At 46.7% G+C, this 14,935-nt stretch overlaps 1 protein-coding gene across 2 annotated transcripts in view; it reads right to left on the bottom strand.

Annotated features, from left to right (window-relative positions):
• Nucleotides 1-9,137, bottom strand: part of MET (MET proto-oncogene, receptor tyrosine kinase) — a 112,190-nt gene extending 103,053 nt beyond the window's left edge. For both annotated transcript variants that reach the window (XM_072764851.1, XM_072764854.1), the window contains exon 1: nt 8,904-9,137. In XM_072764851.1, coding sequence (XP_072620952.1) covers nt 8,904-9,012 — 109 coding nt within the window. In that variant the 5' untranslated portion in view covers nt 9,013-9,137. The remainder of the gene's footprint in view (nt 1-8,903) is intronic.
• Between the last annotated feature and the right edge of the window lie 5,798 nt (nt 9,138-14,935).

Genomic DNA, 14,935 nt, shown 5'->3' with positions numbered 1-14,935 from the left:
TGATAGAAGCTTTCCTCGAGTCTTCAGACCACACTGAGTTTGCGTTTGGAATATAACAAACGTGATTACTACACATACTCCAGCATGAACTCTGGATAATCAAAGCCCAAAGAAACAGCCTCAGGACAATACCTGAAAGAGAGACAGACCCACGGCAGATGGTACTCCAACAGAGAACAGTTACGGACAGAGTTTTGAGGGCTGTAACTTTTGATCCCAACAGTTATTGACGCATTATAACGAGCTGATGCGCTAGAAGATGCCAGTTAAGAACGTGGTGTAAAATTTTTTTAAGTTTTCTTAGTTTTTCTTTTAATATCATGAATTTTTCTAAGAACGTAGAATTTCATTTGTAGTGTTGACTGCAATGCTTAGAATACACCCCGAACACTCAGAATAAACGATCCTTCTGCTTCCTGCTACAGAACGCTGCTGTTCTTCCTGGTGTCTGAGGGTAGGACAGAGTAAGAGGCTGATCTCGGACTGGCCAGATGATAGTCCTGCTTCGCCCGGAATCAAGCCACATGACAGAGGAAGTTCAGACTTTGCTTCCTTATCACATGCCCTACCATTTTCCTGTGAATGTCCCTTGATTCCCCACTCAGTTGTGACCAGCCTTTTTCCTATTTAGAAGGCAGCAGCCTGATTCCTCATTGTGCCACTTTCTTCACCACCTGCAATGCCCCCAAGCCCAGGCCGCTTCAGGGTATCCACCCACCTCTCCCCTCCTGTAACCTCACTGAGCTAACACCCCATTGAAACTTCTAAGTCTTCTCTTTTGTTATTTATTTTCTCCATCTGCCTTGAGAGTTGTCACAGAGACCTTCTTAAAGGGAACTACAGTGTTCCAAATGTACAGATAGGAGGGCATGTGACTGCTTATTTATCAAATTATGAGAAATTTTAGTTTTAAGAATCATCTAAATATGAATATGCAGATATTGATATATGATAATTACTAGTGGTTTGAGCAACCATTTACACAGAAATTAAGCATGTCAAAACTATATGAATAAGTTACTCCTTACACAGTGCTATCATAATTGAGTTTCAAAACAAGTTTAATGATGGGATATGTATTCCGTAAACCGTCAGGTTCACCTAAAAGAACCTCTACCTAAAGACCATAATAACACAATTTTCCTTTCTTTCCCCACTGAGATATAAGAAATCACCAAAATCTGTCACCCCAATGTCATACAGAAACAACACCCTTTTTTGATCAGGAAAGGTTTTCTGAGGACAAAGTGCGGGGAGTAGTTAGAAATACACAACATGGTATCAGGAAACTTCTCAATGCCCATGTTTCATTACTAGGCCTTCTTCTAAATACTGCTTGCTTTCTTTTAGAGAGGGGCTGCTGTCTCCATAGCCATCAGTACCCTAATCTTGTGCATTTCAATGGCACTTAAAACTACATATTTGTGCAGAGTCCATATGGGAAGTCTAGTCACCAGAAAATACACACTCATAAACAGGAAGTCTAACTACAGTAAGAAGGTGTTTTTCTCCACACAATAGAGTTCAAAGATGTGTCATCTATGTAATCTGGAGCAAAACCCCACACCCCCATTATTGTTGAGTATCCCTCTCTTTCCTCCTACATTACGGCAACTTATGATTATAGCATTACGTTTTCTAAGCCTGTTTGAACTTGCTTATGGATACAAACGACCTGCCCTTTTCTGTGCAAAGCTTTCAATCAGTAAGCACGTCAAGGTGGGAGGAAGGATGGCAGGAGAAGTAAGATGGGGAAAAAAATCAATTTTCAGAAAGCATATGGTAACAACTGAATATTTAATCTAATTAGCCCAGAAATGCCTTCCTATTTTCAGCACTCTTTGCAAGGCAGTTGCTTCGTGGTACAGAATGAATTTCAATAAATGTCATATATTTAGTTTGATGGCTTATTTTTAAAATTTGTCGAACCAGGTCACTGACTTAGAATAGATTCATCCTGAGACATGACAGATGGATACTGCTATTGAATAGAAAGATTGACATTAGCTGGAAGGTTCTGGGCAGAAGAAAAAGTCATTCATTTAACATTCAACAAAACATTTACTGAGTACCTACTGTGTGTTAGGATAAAATGTTAAATATTTGGACTTTATCTTTTTTTTTTTTTTTTTTTTTAACAATAGAAAGAGGAGTGGTGCCAAAATCATTTCCTTGGGGTAGTAAGAATTACAGCTAAATAATACTGGGTCTTTAAAAGTACTTACATTTTTCACATTGCATCAGAAAACTGCATTAGCACTCATTCAAATATTCATTCTGTTATGGTTGTGAGATTTTAGACCTAATTCAGATTTTTGAAGATGCTGTTTATCGACCCTTAGCAAAAACCAACTTCCTATTCTTCTGCAACAAAAAAGGCCTTACGTGGCTTCAAAGATTTCTTAAACATCAAAGAGCTTAGAGAGACATACAGTTTATGGGTAATGATTTAGGATTTAGTGAATCAAAAACACATGGATTAAATTTCCTTTAAAAGACCCCGAGGTTTAAATTTTAAGAGCTAAAATGTTGGTCTGAACACACATTGGTCTTAAGAAACGCCAAAAGTTATTTTTAAAGATACTTTGAATTGTCTTGTAGACCCAAAACTTGGCTGGATTTTCCTTTCTCACATGATTAGACTGCAAAGGAGACAACCTGCCTTCTGTTAAACAAATTTACCCCACTCCTCTCTCTCTCTCTGCCTTGTGAAGACTACATTACAGCTGACCCTTCAACAACAAGGTTGGAACTGCATGGGTCCACTTATACAGTACAGTACTGCAAACGTATTTTCTCCTCCTTAGGATTTTTTAAAAACATTTTTCATTTTATCATATGAATACAGTATATAATATATGTAACATAATATGTATTAACTGTTTTTGGTAAGATTTCTAGTCAACAGTGGCTATTAGTTCAATTTTGGGGGAGTCAAAGTTACATGCAGATTTTCGACTGTACAGGAGGTCAGTGCCCCAACCCCCTTGTTGTTCAAGGATCAACAGTATTTCAAAGGTCTCCAGCTTTGAATGTTCTTCTTGATATTTTCAATAAAATATTAAAAATTAGAAACATTCCCATGGTCTTATGGAATAACTGCAGTACTTTTCAGTTCCTTCAAGTCAATTATTTTTTCTTACATACAACTTCAAAATTGGACTAAGATTTTAGATCCAACTATCGGGTAACAAGGGATCACTTCAAAACAGGAAGAAGCCACTGATATTAATATGTGCTCTGTTTCATGATATATTATTATATTTGCATTTAAAATAGTAGGAAGAAATACAGTACATAGTCTTCCGTTCTAACACAATGGCCTTCCGGAAGGCCACTAGCCTGGGCATTTCACTGAGTTTTTAGGATTAAAGGAAACAAGTTAGTGCACAACCTGTGAGCTTTCATTCCTTTGGAAAAATAGATTGCAGTACTGATCTGATGGTTTCTAAAGGGCACTTGAATCCAATGCTGTACATGTTTTAAATTTCAATGGTAGAGAAGTAACTAGTCAAGTTCAGGCACATCTAAACAAAACAAAACAAAACAAAACAAAAGCACCAGTATTCCAAAGAGGGAGTTTATCCTGAATGAGAACTTGGAAATGAAATCTATACATAAAGTTATGATGAACTGAGGCTTCAGAAAGTGACTGCTTCACTTAAGAATGAAAAAAGTAGATTACCCTTTAGCTCACAAATATACATAGTTTGATAGAAAGTATATTTGTTGAAGAGCTTAGAAAAACAAGTGCGGAAAAAAAAAAGTGCGTGCCAAAAGGTGATGAATTATATAATATCTTTTTTTTTTTTTTTTGGATTGCTAAGCTAATTTTCTAGAGGGAGGAAGAATCTGAGAACTCTAGAAGATAAGCACGTGGCAAAAGTGGCTCTGGGCATCTTTGGCCATACACGCTGCTGAATTTAACAACACCTGAAGGTGACACAGGGGACCAACTGGCAGGAATAGTCATGGCTAAGGATTGCAAACAAGACCACCAGAAGCCAAATCTGACACCGAAACTTTTTGTCAATCCTGCACACTATTTTAAAAGATGCTGAGTCGACACTTTAAAGTGGGGGTTTCTAGCTTCTCTTGAAAATCTGAAAGATACTACCTACCACATGAGCCCATGCCACTTACTGGGCTTCACTGCAACTCTGATGATGCCAAATGCTGGCTGTCTCCTGTTAGGTGGGGCCTTTTCCAAGCAGATTGCTGGTTTCTAGTGAAATGGTTAGTTTCATTCATTTAGGTTACCTGCTGGCAAATCTTTTTTTTTTTTTTAACTATAATCTCCACGTTCCATGTGGGGCTCAAACTCACAACCCCAAGAATGAGTTAGTTGCATGTTCTACTGAGTCAACAAGGTGCCCTCTCTTAGGTTTCTGGGGTATTTTTTTCTTTCCTGTTTGCAAATCTTGATGCAGGACACAGACTGGGCAGAAAGAAAAGAGGAAGAAAATCCAACACAGTGGCTTCACATTGGAAAGGGAAAAGAAAGGAGAGAAAGAAGAAAGAAGGAAGTGCAAAACAGGCTGCACACACAGGCAGCAACTGTCTCCTTTGCAGTCCCCAGATATTTACTATGGAAGGGATCGGAGACGGAGGCTGTGAATACTACTCTCAACAAATTCTTTTGGACCAGGTTTACAGTGTAAAAAATACGAAGGAAAATTGTCTGAATGGAGCCATAACCTTGACCAAGGATGGCATGTGGACATGGGACCAGGTAAATGCAGGAAAATACCATGGGTTGGCTTCTTCCATTCACAATAAACCAAGGGATGTGGCCACTTCTTCATTGTCACTTTTGAGCCTGCAGTGAACTATGGCAGGCACGGTCCGGGTATTTCCCGTAACAATCAGGGGCTCCAAGTAGAGCTGTGCAGGTTGGGCACTGCACAATTCCAGAGACAACAAAACCAGAATGGCACTCCTGAGAAGTGCAAAGTAGAAGCTCTACTCCAGATATCGACAGGACTTACTTTCTTATCTCTTCCAGGTTCTAGTTCAAAGGCCACCTTCAAAGTGAAGCTTTCTCTGACTACTACTTACTGAATTTTTTTTTTATCTTACTGAATTTTTCAATCACCACTCCACCCTCTCTTATCCTTGACAGTCCTCACTTTGCTTCCTTGTAGCTCTTATCACCACTCAGAAACAGCATTTTATGTATTTTATTTATTGTTTGCCTTCCTTAATACAGAACAGAGCATCATAATATTAGAGATCTTAGACTGTTTTATTCTCTACTGCTTTACCAGAGTCTAGAATTATGGCTGGTAGGTGTTCAATAAATTATCCTGAATGACTAAATCATCAGTCACATTCTTAAAGTATAGGAACCTGGCTTTCTCTAGAACTTGCGATTCTCTGGCTGTATTCCATAACTGCCCTGATAATATTCATAATAATCCTTTGTTGTATTAGAAGAAATACATTTTCAAATTCTATGGATCATGATACAATTTATATGACCCATAAGCTCTTTTTTTTAAAAAAGATTTTATTTTTACATAATCTCCATACCCAACATGGAGCTGGAACTTACAAACCCAAGATGGACTTGCATGCTCTACTGACCGAGCCCGTGAGCCACCCCTATATGGCCCATAGGCTCTTAATATGAATTCTACGGGTCCTATAGCTACACAATTAATTAAAGAAATTAAAGACAACATGCATAACCTGCATAAATATACTTGTGCAAATTTACACAATCATAGAAGAAATATGTATACCTGGATATGCAATTAGCCAGTTAACTTCTTTTTTTCCACTGAGCTCACACCTCCTGCTACAAATGCCACACGTGTGATTTTTCTCTCAATTACATTTTACAGCTTATAAAAACACTTTCTTCATTTTGTCCGTTGAGAAGCAAAGGATCTGTAGTAAGATTTTACTGGATGTTTTTATTGAAACAAATCCCAAGGGGAATATACTAAACTGTTAAACACAGCTGAGGAGATATCTGAGAATGGGCTTTCTGATAGTAGGATAGATTACAAAATTACTCGCAGCTCTTAATCTGATAACAGGAGCAGAATGCCCCACACATATGAATGATGGCTTTTTCTGGTATGCTTTACCACAAAAAGAGAAAGAACAAAAAAAGAGCACTGGAGAAACAGAAGGTGAGAAAAACTCCAGAGACCAGAAATGTTGCATTCATCATTTATCACTAACCTAAGGATCCCTAACTATGCTTCAGTGGAAAATGCTTCAAATAGTTCACCTCTGAAGGTGGCTGGGCAGAGGTGCTGTCCAGATAGCATGGAGGCGAGGCTCACACACGCTTCCTTACCTACAGGAAGGAAAGGTTACAGTACTGGCATCCACCTGGTCTATTTTGTAAGGCTGTTGTGTATCAGCAAGAGGCTATGCTCAGAAACAGCGTGAAAATTTTATGAGGCCTTTAAGTCCCAATCTTTTGATGTTTAAAAGAATTTCTATTATGTAAATGGGATGATATTTAATGTCATTTTCCCGTTACATTCCCTTAATAATCATGGATTTTAGTTCCATAGTTTTGTGTGTTATTAATCTGAATATCTAGATTATAAACTCTTCAAGGGCAGAGATTGCATTTCTCCCTTTTAAAAAATATTTCTCTAGTACCAAACATATATGATGCTCAACATACAGTTCTTAGCTATTTTTGGTGATGCAAATGTGAGCCTGGCAGCAACTCAGTGCCAGTTAAGAAAAGGGAATCAAAGTGATCCTAAATTGACATTAGTCAGTATATTTATCATTCATTACTAGGAGGTTACTATTTATTTTGCATTGAGCAAAGCCCAAGAGGAAACTGCCCTGAGGGCTCTATGTCAAAGACACCAGTTTCAACATACACCACTGAGGTAAAGGAGGTTAATTTCCTGGTACTTGAGTTTCTTCATATTCTCTTCCCTTAAGGCAGCACAATTAGGAAATCTGGTATTCCATTAACAAGCAAGGAGCCCAAGGAAAATATCAGGGATGATGGGGAAAAGCAAAGCAGGGCTGGCTCTGGTGAGCCTAATGATAGCAAAGAAGAAACCTCTGAAATAGGGTGGAAGAATGGGGACACACAGAAGGGTTGGGAAGCCACTGGGACCCAACCAAGGGGAAGGATGAGGAGAAAGGGGCAGAAAGATGGGAGGTGCTCTCAAAATACAGGGAGCTGAGTACTTTCCCTGGGTGTGTCACCACAGGCGCTGGCGCAGTCACCTAGGGAAAGCTGTGTGTCTTCAAAGGAGTAACCCTTTTAAGTTATTCAGGTTGTTTTGAGATGACCACACAGGAGAAAAAAGTTTATTTGAGGCTATTACATAGATCTGTAAAAGGAAAATTAGACTGTTATTCTGCATCACTACTTTTTTTTTTTTTAGCCAATAACTAAGAAAATGGACTTTCGAAATGTATTTCTTAGTCTAACGCACATTAAAACAAATTCTGAAAATTTCAAGATCACAGTGGGACACATGTTCATATAATCTTAAAAGGAATTTAGAGAATAAGGGTTTTTTCTCCTGCTTAGAAAAGTGTCATTTTCCTTTCGTCGTAGTTTTAAAAGTCACAAAAATGTCATCGGCTTTCATACTGACGCGCTATGGTCAATCTTGTGTATCTTTATCATTCAGATAAACCTCACCCATCAATCCCGAAGGGGCGGCGTGTCTATCTGATGCAAACCCCTACTGTGATGTATGAAAAACAAAGCAATCCTTGAAAAAGTGGTACTCAGCAGACCATCCCCTATATGCGATCAAGTCCATCATGTTCAAATCAAAATATATTTAGGTTAGCAATTAGAGGCTCATGCACTGTTAAGTTTGAAACCTGAACAGATTTTTCTAAAACACTAGTCTCCCTTATAGGCACTTGGACACATTTTTGGCACTACAAAAATTTTCCTAGGAGCAATATAAATGTTACCGGTATTGTTCAGCAGTTTAGAAAGAATGAACACCCACTGGATACACCACAGACTTGCTGTGTATGGCATCGAGGCACCTCACTCCTCTTCTAGTATGGAAGTTTCCAGGTTCAAACAAAGCCCCATACGCTTGGAGGTAGAAAGGAAAGCTCTGTACGTGTCAATAACCCAAGCACCACTTAGCAGTTTACATGAAAACACAATTTATGTCCCAGTGGCGCAGAGAAACATGATGTACGACATTTTCAGATCATCTTCATGCAGAAAAAAAAAATGCATTCATTAGTCAGCTACAGTAGTTTAGCTATAAAGGACAATACTGTTTTTCTGGGTCCATCTGCCGGCAACGGCAACGTCCATGTGTCTGGCTGGAGGCAGCGACAGGACGAACCCTCGCCCAACTCTACAAAGTGGGAAGGGGGCTCTCGGGGTTCAGGGGGGGCCCCTGGGGTCTCTGCCGTCGGCCGCTCGTTCCCGGCGCTGTCCTAGTCCCCGTGCATCAGGGCTCGGCCCGGGGCGCACCCGGTCCTTCGGGCCAGGGCCGCGGACACTGGCTGAGCCGCGCGAAGGGAGACGCGGCGCCCGGGGCAGCTCCCCCCGCACGGGCCGCCGGCACCCGGCACCTCCGCAGATGCCAGGCTGCCCGCCGGCCCTCCCCAGCCGCACAGGTGACGGGGGCGCGCCGGGCACCGGGCGGGAGGGCACCGGGGGGCCCCGCAGCAGCCAGCCCCGCGCCCCTCCGGGCACGTCCCCGCCGCCCGCCACACTGCGGGCACCGCGCACCTGGCGGCAACCGGGCCGGCCTTGGGCGCAGCACCTGCCCCTGCAAGGATGCCCGCGCGCCCCGCGGGGCCGGACCCCGACCCCGACCCCGGCCCCGACCCACGACCCCGGACCCCGCCGCGCCCCCGCAGCGGCCCGCGGGGCCCCGAGGGGAACAAAGGGCCCGAGGCCCGGGGTGCGGCGCGCGTCGCTTTACCTTGCGGCGTCCAAGCCCCGCGGAGACGTCGGAGGCGCGGGAGTCCGCTGTCGCCCCGCGCCCGGCCCGCGCCCGCCGCGCCGCTCCGCAGCCGCAGCCGCAGCCGCATCCGCTCCCCGGCGCTCGGCCGCTGCGCGCGGCGACGGCCCCCGGCTCACCTGCGGGGAGGCCAGCCCCGGCCTCCGCCCGCGCGCTCCCCGGTGACTCAGCCCGCCATCGGCGCGCGCGGCCCGCGGCCGCCCCGGGGCGCGTCCAGGCGGGAAGCGCGGCCCGAGCCCGGCCCCAGGAGCCCGGCCCAGGCGCCCGCCCCCCGGCACGTGTGCGCCGGCCCCGCGCGGCTCCTCCGCGCCGCTCACCCGGGGACCGGCAGCGCCCGGAGGGGAAGCCGCCCCCGCCCTTCCTGCCGCCCGCGCGCCGCGCCGGTGCCCCGGGGGTCGCGCTTCCTCCCGCCCCGCCCGCCGCCGCCGCCGCCGCCGCCGCCAAGGTGAAACTTTCTAGGTGGACCAGAAGTTTCCGCGCCCCCCGCGCTCTCAGCTCGCAGCGGCGGGGAGCGGGCCCAGGCTCCCCCTCCCGGCGCTCGGGCGCCCGGCGTCAGCCCGCGGGACGCCGGGCGCGCCCCCCCCGCCCTGCTCACTCCCGTCCCCTGCCCCGCGCCCCGCCCCCCCCCCCCCCGCTCACTCCGCGCTCCCCTCCGCGCCCCGCCCCTCCACTGCGCGCCCCCCCGCCCCGCCGATCCACTCCGCGTCCTCCTACCCCGCGCCCCTCCGCCCCCTCTCCCCCCACTCCGCGCTCCCCTGCTCCGCGCCCGCCCCCCGCTCCGCGCCCCTCCGCCCCCTCCCCCCCCCGCTCACTCCGCGCTCCCCTGCCCCGCGCCCCGCTGCCCCCTCTGCTCACTCCGCGCTCCCCACCGCGCCCCGCCCTTCCACTCCGCGCCCCGCCGCCCCACTCTACCTCTCCACGCCCCCCTACTCCGCGCCCCCTCCGCCCCCCGCTGCTCCACTCCGCGCCCCCCCGCCCCCCGCTGCTCCACTCCGCGCCCCCTCCGCGCCCCGCCCCTCCACTCCGCGCCCCGCCGCCCCACTCTACCTCTCCACGCCCCCTACTCCGCGCCCCTCCGCGCTCTGCTGCTCCACTGCGCGCCCCCTACTCCGCGCCCCCTCCGCGCCCCGCCCCTCCACTGCGCGTCCCCCCGCGCCCCCTACTCCGCGCCCGCCCCGCCCTCCGCTGCTCCACTCCGCGCCCCCCCGCGCCCCGCCGCTCCACTCCGCGCTCCCTCCGCGCTCCCTCCGCGCCCCGCCCCCTGCTCCGCGCCCCCCCGCGCCCCGCCGCTCCACTCCGCGCTCCCTCCGCGCTCCCTCCGCGCCCCGCCCCCTGCTCCGCGCTCCCCCGCGCCCCGCCGCTCCACTCCGCGCCCCCTCCGCGCTCCCTCCGCGTCCCGGCCCCTGCTCCGCGCTCCCTCGCTCCACTCCGCTCCCTCTCGGGTCCACTCCGTGCCACTCCGCGCTCCCCCTGCTCCACCCCGCGCCCCTTGCGCGCCCCTACCGCGTACTCTCCGCGCCCCCCCCCCCCCCCCCCGCGCGCACCCGGGCTCAGGCTGCCCCGCGCTAGTTAGCGGCTGAGCCCCGACGGGGTGGGGGCGGTGGGACCCCACAGAGACAGGGCGCTCATTGTCAGGGCGGAGGTGGGAGTGGATGCACAATTGTCCCGAGGATTTCATTATGCAACGATTATCCCCTTTATTATAATAACTCGGCTTTCTGCAAGGAAGAACAACGCAGGAGTTTAGCCCTGAGAAAACTTCAGCTTCTTTCAGGTTTTTTTTTTTTTTCATAGCAGGAAACAGGCTGATTAAATAACTGGGCAAACAGCAATGAACAAGCAAAACAAAAGTTTAATTCTTGAATGTTGAAATCGCATGATTTAAAAAAAAAAAGTTGTGAGGGCCTGGTGAACTGTACTAGGCTCGTGTTGGGACTTTTTGTCCTTCACAGGCCTGACCATCAAAAGTGACATTAACCTTCTAGAGAAAATAAGCCCCGGGAGGTACCAACCTAAGGACCAGCGAGCGTTGCCTCTTAGGCCTTCACATGTCCCCACCTGCGTTAGGGCTTGTCACGCAGCGGCGGCTGTTAGTTACCGAGTCAGGGACCAAACAACATTGGGCAGGTTCAGGAATTATTCACCATGGAATGAAAAGTAGAAAAGTATAATAAGAAGAGTTGGCCCTTTCCTGAGCGCTTACAGTGTGCAGTGAGCAGGCACCTTCCTGGGGACCACGCAGAGCAGCTTCAGTCCTCTAAAGGAAGTACCGCATGATTCCCCAATTTTATAGAAAAGGAACTTTCTCCTACCGCGTAATACTAGAGCTTTGCACTGAACCGTTTTGCAGATGAGGAACCTGAGGGCCTGAGGGTTCCTGGGAGGGTCACAGGGTGGGTGAAGGAGGTGAGGTTAGAACCCAGCTCTCCAACCCCGGGCAGGTTTTCTGCTCCCCGAGCAGAGGGCCAAGGCTCCGAAGCCAAATACACAGCGCAGCGCGGCTGAAGCCTTCCTGACCTCACCTGGCGTACCTGAACAATGACCCTGGTTAGTAGTTATATAACCACATGAGTTATATAAATGCTCGTGCTTATTAAATGCTGATTTACAGGTTGGACGGCCCAGGTCCTACTTATGGACAGATCAGTTATAGATTTGGGGTTCAGTCCCAGCTTCCAATTAAAGGCAAATCAACTAATGAATTCACACACACGCTCACACTCACACACACAATTAACCATAGTTGTCCAGAGGAATAACTAGAGTGCTCTTTCTCTTTCCTGGTTCCCATAGCAATGTGAACTGGGTATTTAGATTGCATTATATAGTTGCCTTAACAGGTTTTCCGAGTTTGTGTGCTGCGATAAACACGTAAAAGAAAAAAAAAACTACAATGAAAGTAGTAGAGAGACCCAGAAGAACCAGTACAAACTGGAAGATAGATCCAAATAACGTATTCTGTATTTTCAGCGCCGAAGTCTCCCAGTTTCTAGTTTCTGACAAAATTCAATCCAATTTTGAGACTGTATTAAGACTTGTCATTTTGATTTATTAACCGTGAGTAAGGAGATAACATTTTGTAAAAATCACTAGGAATAGCATAATAAAAGTATCCGAGTGTCACAGTAATGAGTTTTTGCATGCTACCCAGATAGGTTTGATCAGGGAAACGGCAAGAGATCATTTCACATATTTGGAAATGGGGAGAAGCAGATACTTTGAAAAGGCAATAGGAGTTCTACAGTTTAGTTTTGGTTTTGTGGCTAACTTTAATTGTTACTGTTTAACTTTTCCTTGGGTCCATGGCATGGGTGACACACTGTATGATGAAGTTCTTTTGGTATTTTCCTAACGAAACCAAACTCCTGTGGCCAACACTGTTGGCTGGCTAAGCCAGCACCTGTTCTCAACCAGATATTCCTTTGCCTGCCTCCACCTCCTGCGGCTAAAGAAAAGAGATACTTGCTTTCCCCGACTTCTTAGCAGCCAGACATGGCCATGTCATGCCATTCTGGCAGGAAGGTTAAGCTAAAATCTGTTGGGGACTTCTGGGAAAGAGTTTAGTTTCTTAATTAAAGAGATCTAAGAGGCCGGTGCCACCCCTTCTCACTACTTGCTTTCTTGATTTTATACATAATGCCCGGCCGGGAGCTAGCCACCTTGTGGCCATGAGGAGGGAAGTTGGTTCTGACATTGCTGAGCTACAGCACCAATGCCAGTAGACCCCTACTTCCAGATTTCTTATTTTGTGGGAAAATACTTGTTTCAGATGCTATTTGCCAGAATTCCTGTCACCTGTAGCCAAAAGCATTTGAAACCGACCTACCCCTCAAGTGGGGAGCAAGACATTTCCAAGGCTGAGTTTAGAATAGTGGTTAAGACATTCACAGGCACCCAGCTGGCTCAGTCAGCAGAGCCTGTGACTCTTGATCTCAGGGTCCTAAGTTCCACTTACAACTTACAATTTATTTTACTTAAGTAAACAGCAAGAAAGGAAAAAAAAAAAAGAGTATGGGTTTGAGAACCAGACGGTCGGGATTTCAATCCCAGTTCTGCTGCTTGCTTGCTTGCTGTGGAACTATAGGCTGGTAGCTAGCGTCAACTGTGCTTTACCTGCAAACTGAGGATAATAATAGGGTTATTGTGAGGATGAAATGAGGAGCTATAAGTAAACCACATGGAATAGTGTCTGGTGAAATATAAATCCTCGAAAGGCGTGAGCTGTTCCTACCCACATATTTGTGGATAACACACAGTGCTAAACGACCAACCGATCCATCTCTTGACCCTGAGATGGGCCTAATGGTAGCCATGGTCAAGATCAAGATGAAGGAGGTGGGATCCTGCTCTAAACATGTCCTGTCCTTTCTCCTCTCCCTTCAAACCATTGACATTTAGATCTTCAAAGGTGCTGTTTACGTTTATTCACGTGGTACCATATTGAAATAAAAATGAACGTCATCTTCTCAGAACAGGGGCTTCACACTGGCAACCTGTGGAGGGTAGGAACCACAAACATGTTATGGGCCCATAGAGTATTTTTTAATAGTTTGAGCTGTGGTAGACAGAACATACGTGCTGCAGTTGGCCATCATCTTACCATCTTCTCTTTGTAATGCTTCCAGCCTACTTCTGATCTTGAGGTCACTTTCTCCTGTAGGCATTAGGATTTGGAACTCCTGTTTTAGAGTATTAATTCTTGGATTTGCTCTCTCTGCTCTCCCCCCTTCCCCAGCCCCATGGCCCCTATTATTGTACCTGTGGAGAATGTCTCCACAAAAGGACAAAAAGAATTCAGGTGACGGTTCCTCAACTCATTGTTGTGGGCAACTACAATTTGGGAATGTAGGACTCCTTTTACCTTTTTGGAGATGCCTCATGTACAATAGAATTTTGAAGATTCTGAAAACTCACGGGGAAAACCACAGCAGAACAAAACAAAAGCATGCTCTTCTCTTCTTAATATCTTCAGTAAGAATTTTCTGTAAAATTAATAATAGGGAACACTCTTTGGGAAAACTTGCCTTAAAGAAAGGAAAGTCCAGATATGATGGGTTAGAACAGGGCACTTTCAATATTAACTGCTTTTATGTTAATTCGTATTGGTCGTTTGTTTGTGGCTGGGCTCTCTAAAAATAAAACATGCCATGTTAAGTTATCTAAGAATATGACTAAGCATATCCAACGTTGAGGACAAGTACATGGCTGCTAGGCTCGTGAAGCTCTAAGTATTGTGATTTTACTCAGAGGCCTATGAAACTGGACAGAAAAACTAAAAAAAAAAAAAAAAAAATGCTGTCTCCAGCAGGGTGCTGCAGTTTTTATTAGTGACTTGGCTCATTTTCACGTCCAGCTTATTGCCTCTCTTCTAAAACGAGGCAAAGGCATAATGTATTTCGCTTGCATTTATTAAATATCTATCATGTATCAGTCATGTGTTTGAGTTCTACTTACGTCCTCATAACAGAACTCCAGGAGAGGTATCATTCTTCTCAGTTTACGTCCAGGGAAATGCGGCTCAGAGAGATCAGGTAACTTATCGAGGGTCATGCCAGTGACCTAAGGCTGTCTCTTTGCAAAACTCTTGCACTTCCCATTGCAGCAATTATAAATTGTCCCTTATCCTCTGGTGAATGATAGAGTCACTTAGCATGGAACAGCAGAACTTAAGCTTCCTCCTGTTTTTCCTTTCTTCTTTGTACGCAAAGTCAGATGCAGCTTAGGGCGTGGCTACCCCTCCGCGTGCCTGACCCTAGGGGACTGGGTATTGCCCTGTAGAAGAAAGGTGCTGGTACCACCTATGTTGTCCATCTGTAAAGCACTGGACAGGGTGACGCAAGGGTCCTGAGCAGTCAGAGTGGGGTAGGGTCTGGGCTGTAGGTATGGACCTGGGACCTCAGAGTGTGAAAAGGAACTGTAATGCTCTTTCCTCAATGTCTTTGTTTTCACAACCCTTCGGCCCTCCTTTGGGGACCTAGGGAATGTGAAAGAGA

This window comes from Vulpes vulpes, chromosome 7 (assembly GCF_048418805.1).
Source record: "Vulpes vulpes isolate BD-2025 chromosome 7, VulVul3, whole genome shotgun sequence".
In the NCBI taxonomy this organism is placed as follows: domain Eukaryota; kingdom Metazoa; phylum Chordata; class Mammalia; order Carnivora; family Canidae; genus Vulpes; species Vulpes vulpes.
This window is presented reverse-complemented; position numbering and strand designations above follow the sequence as displayed.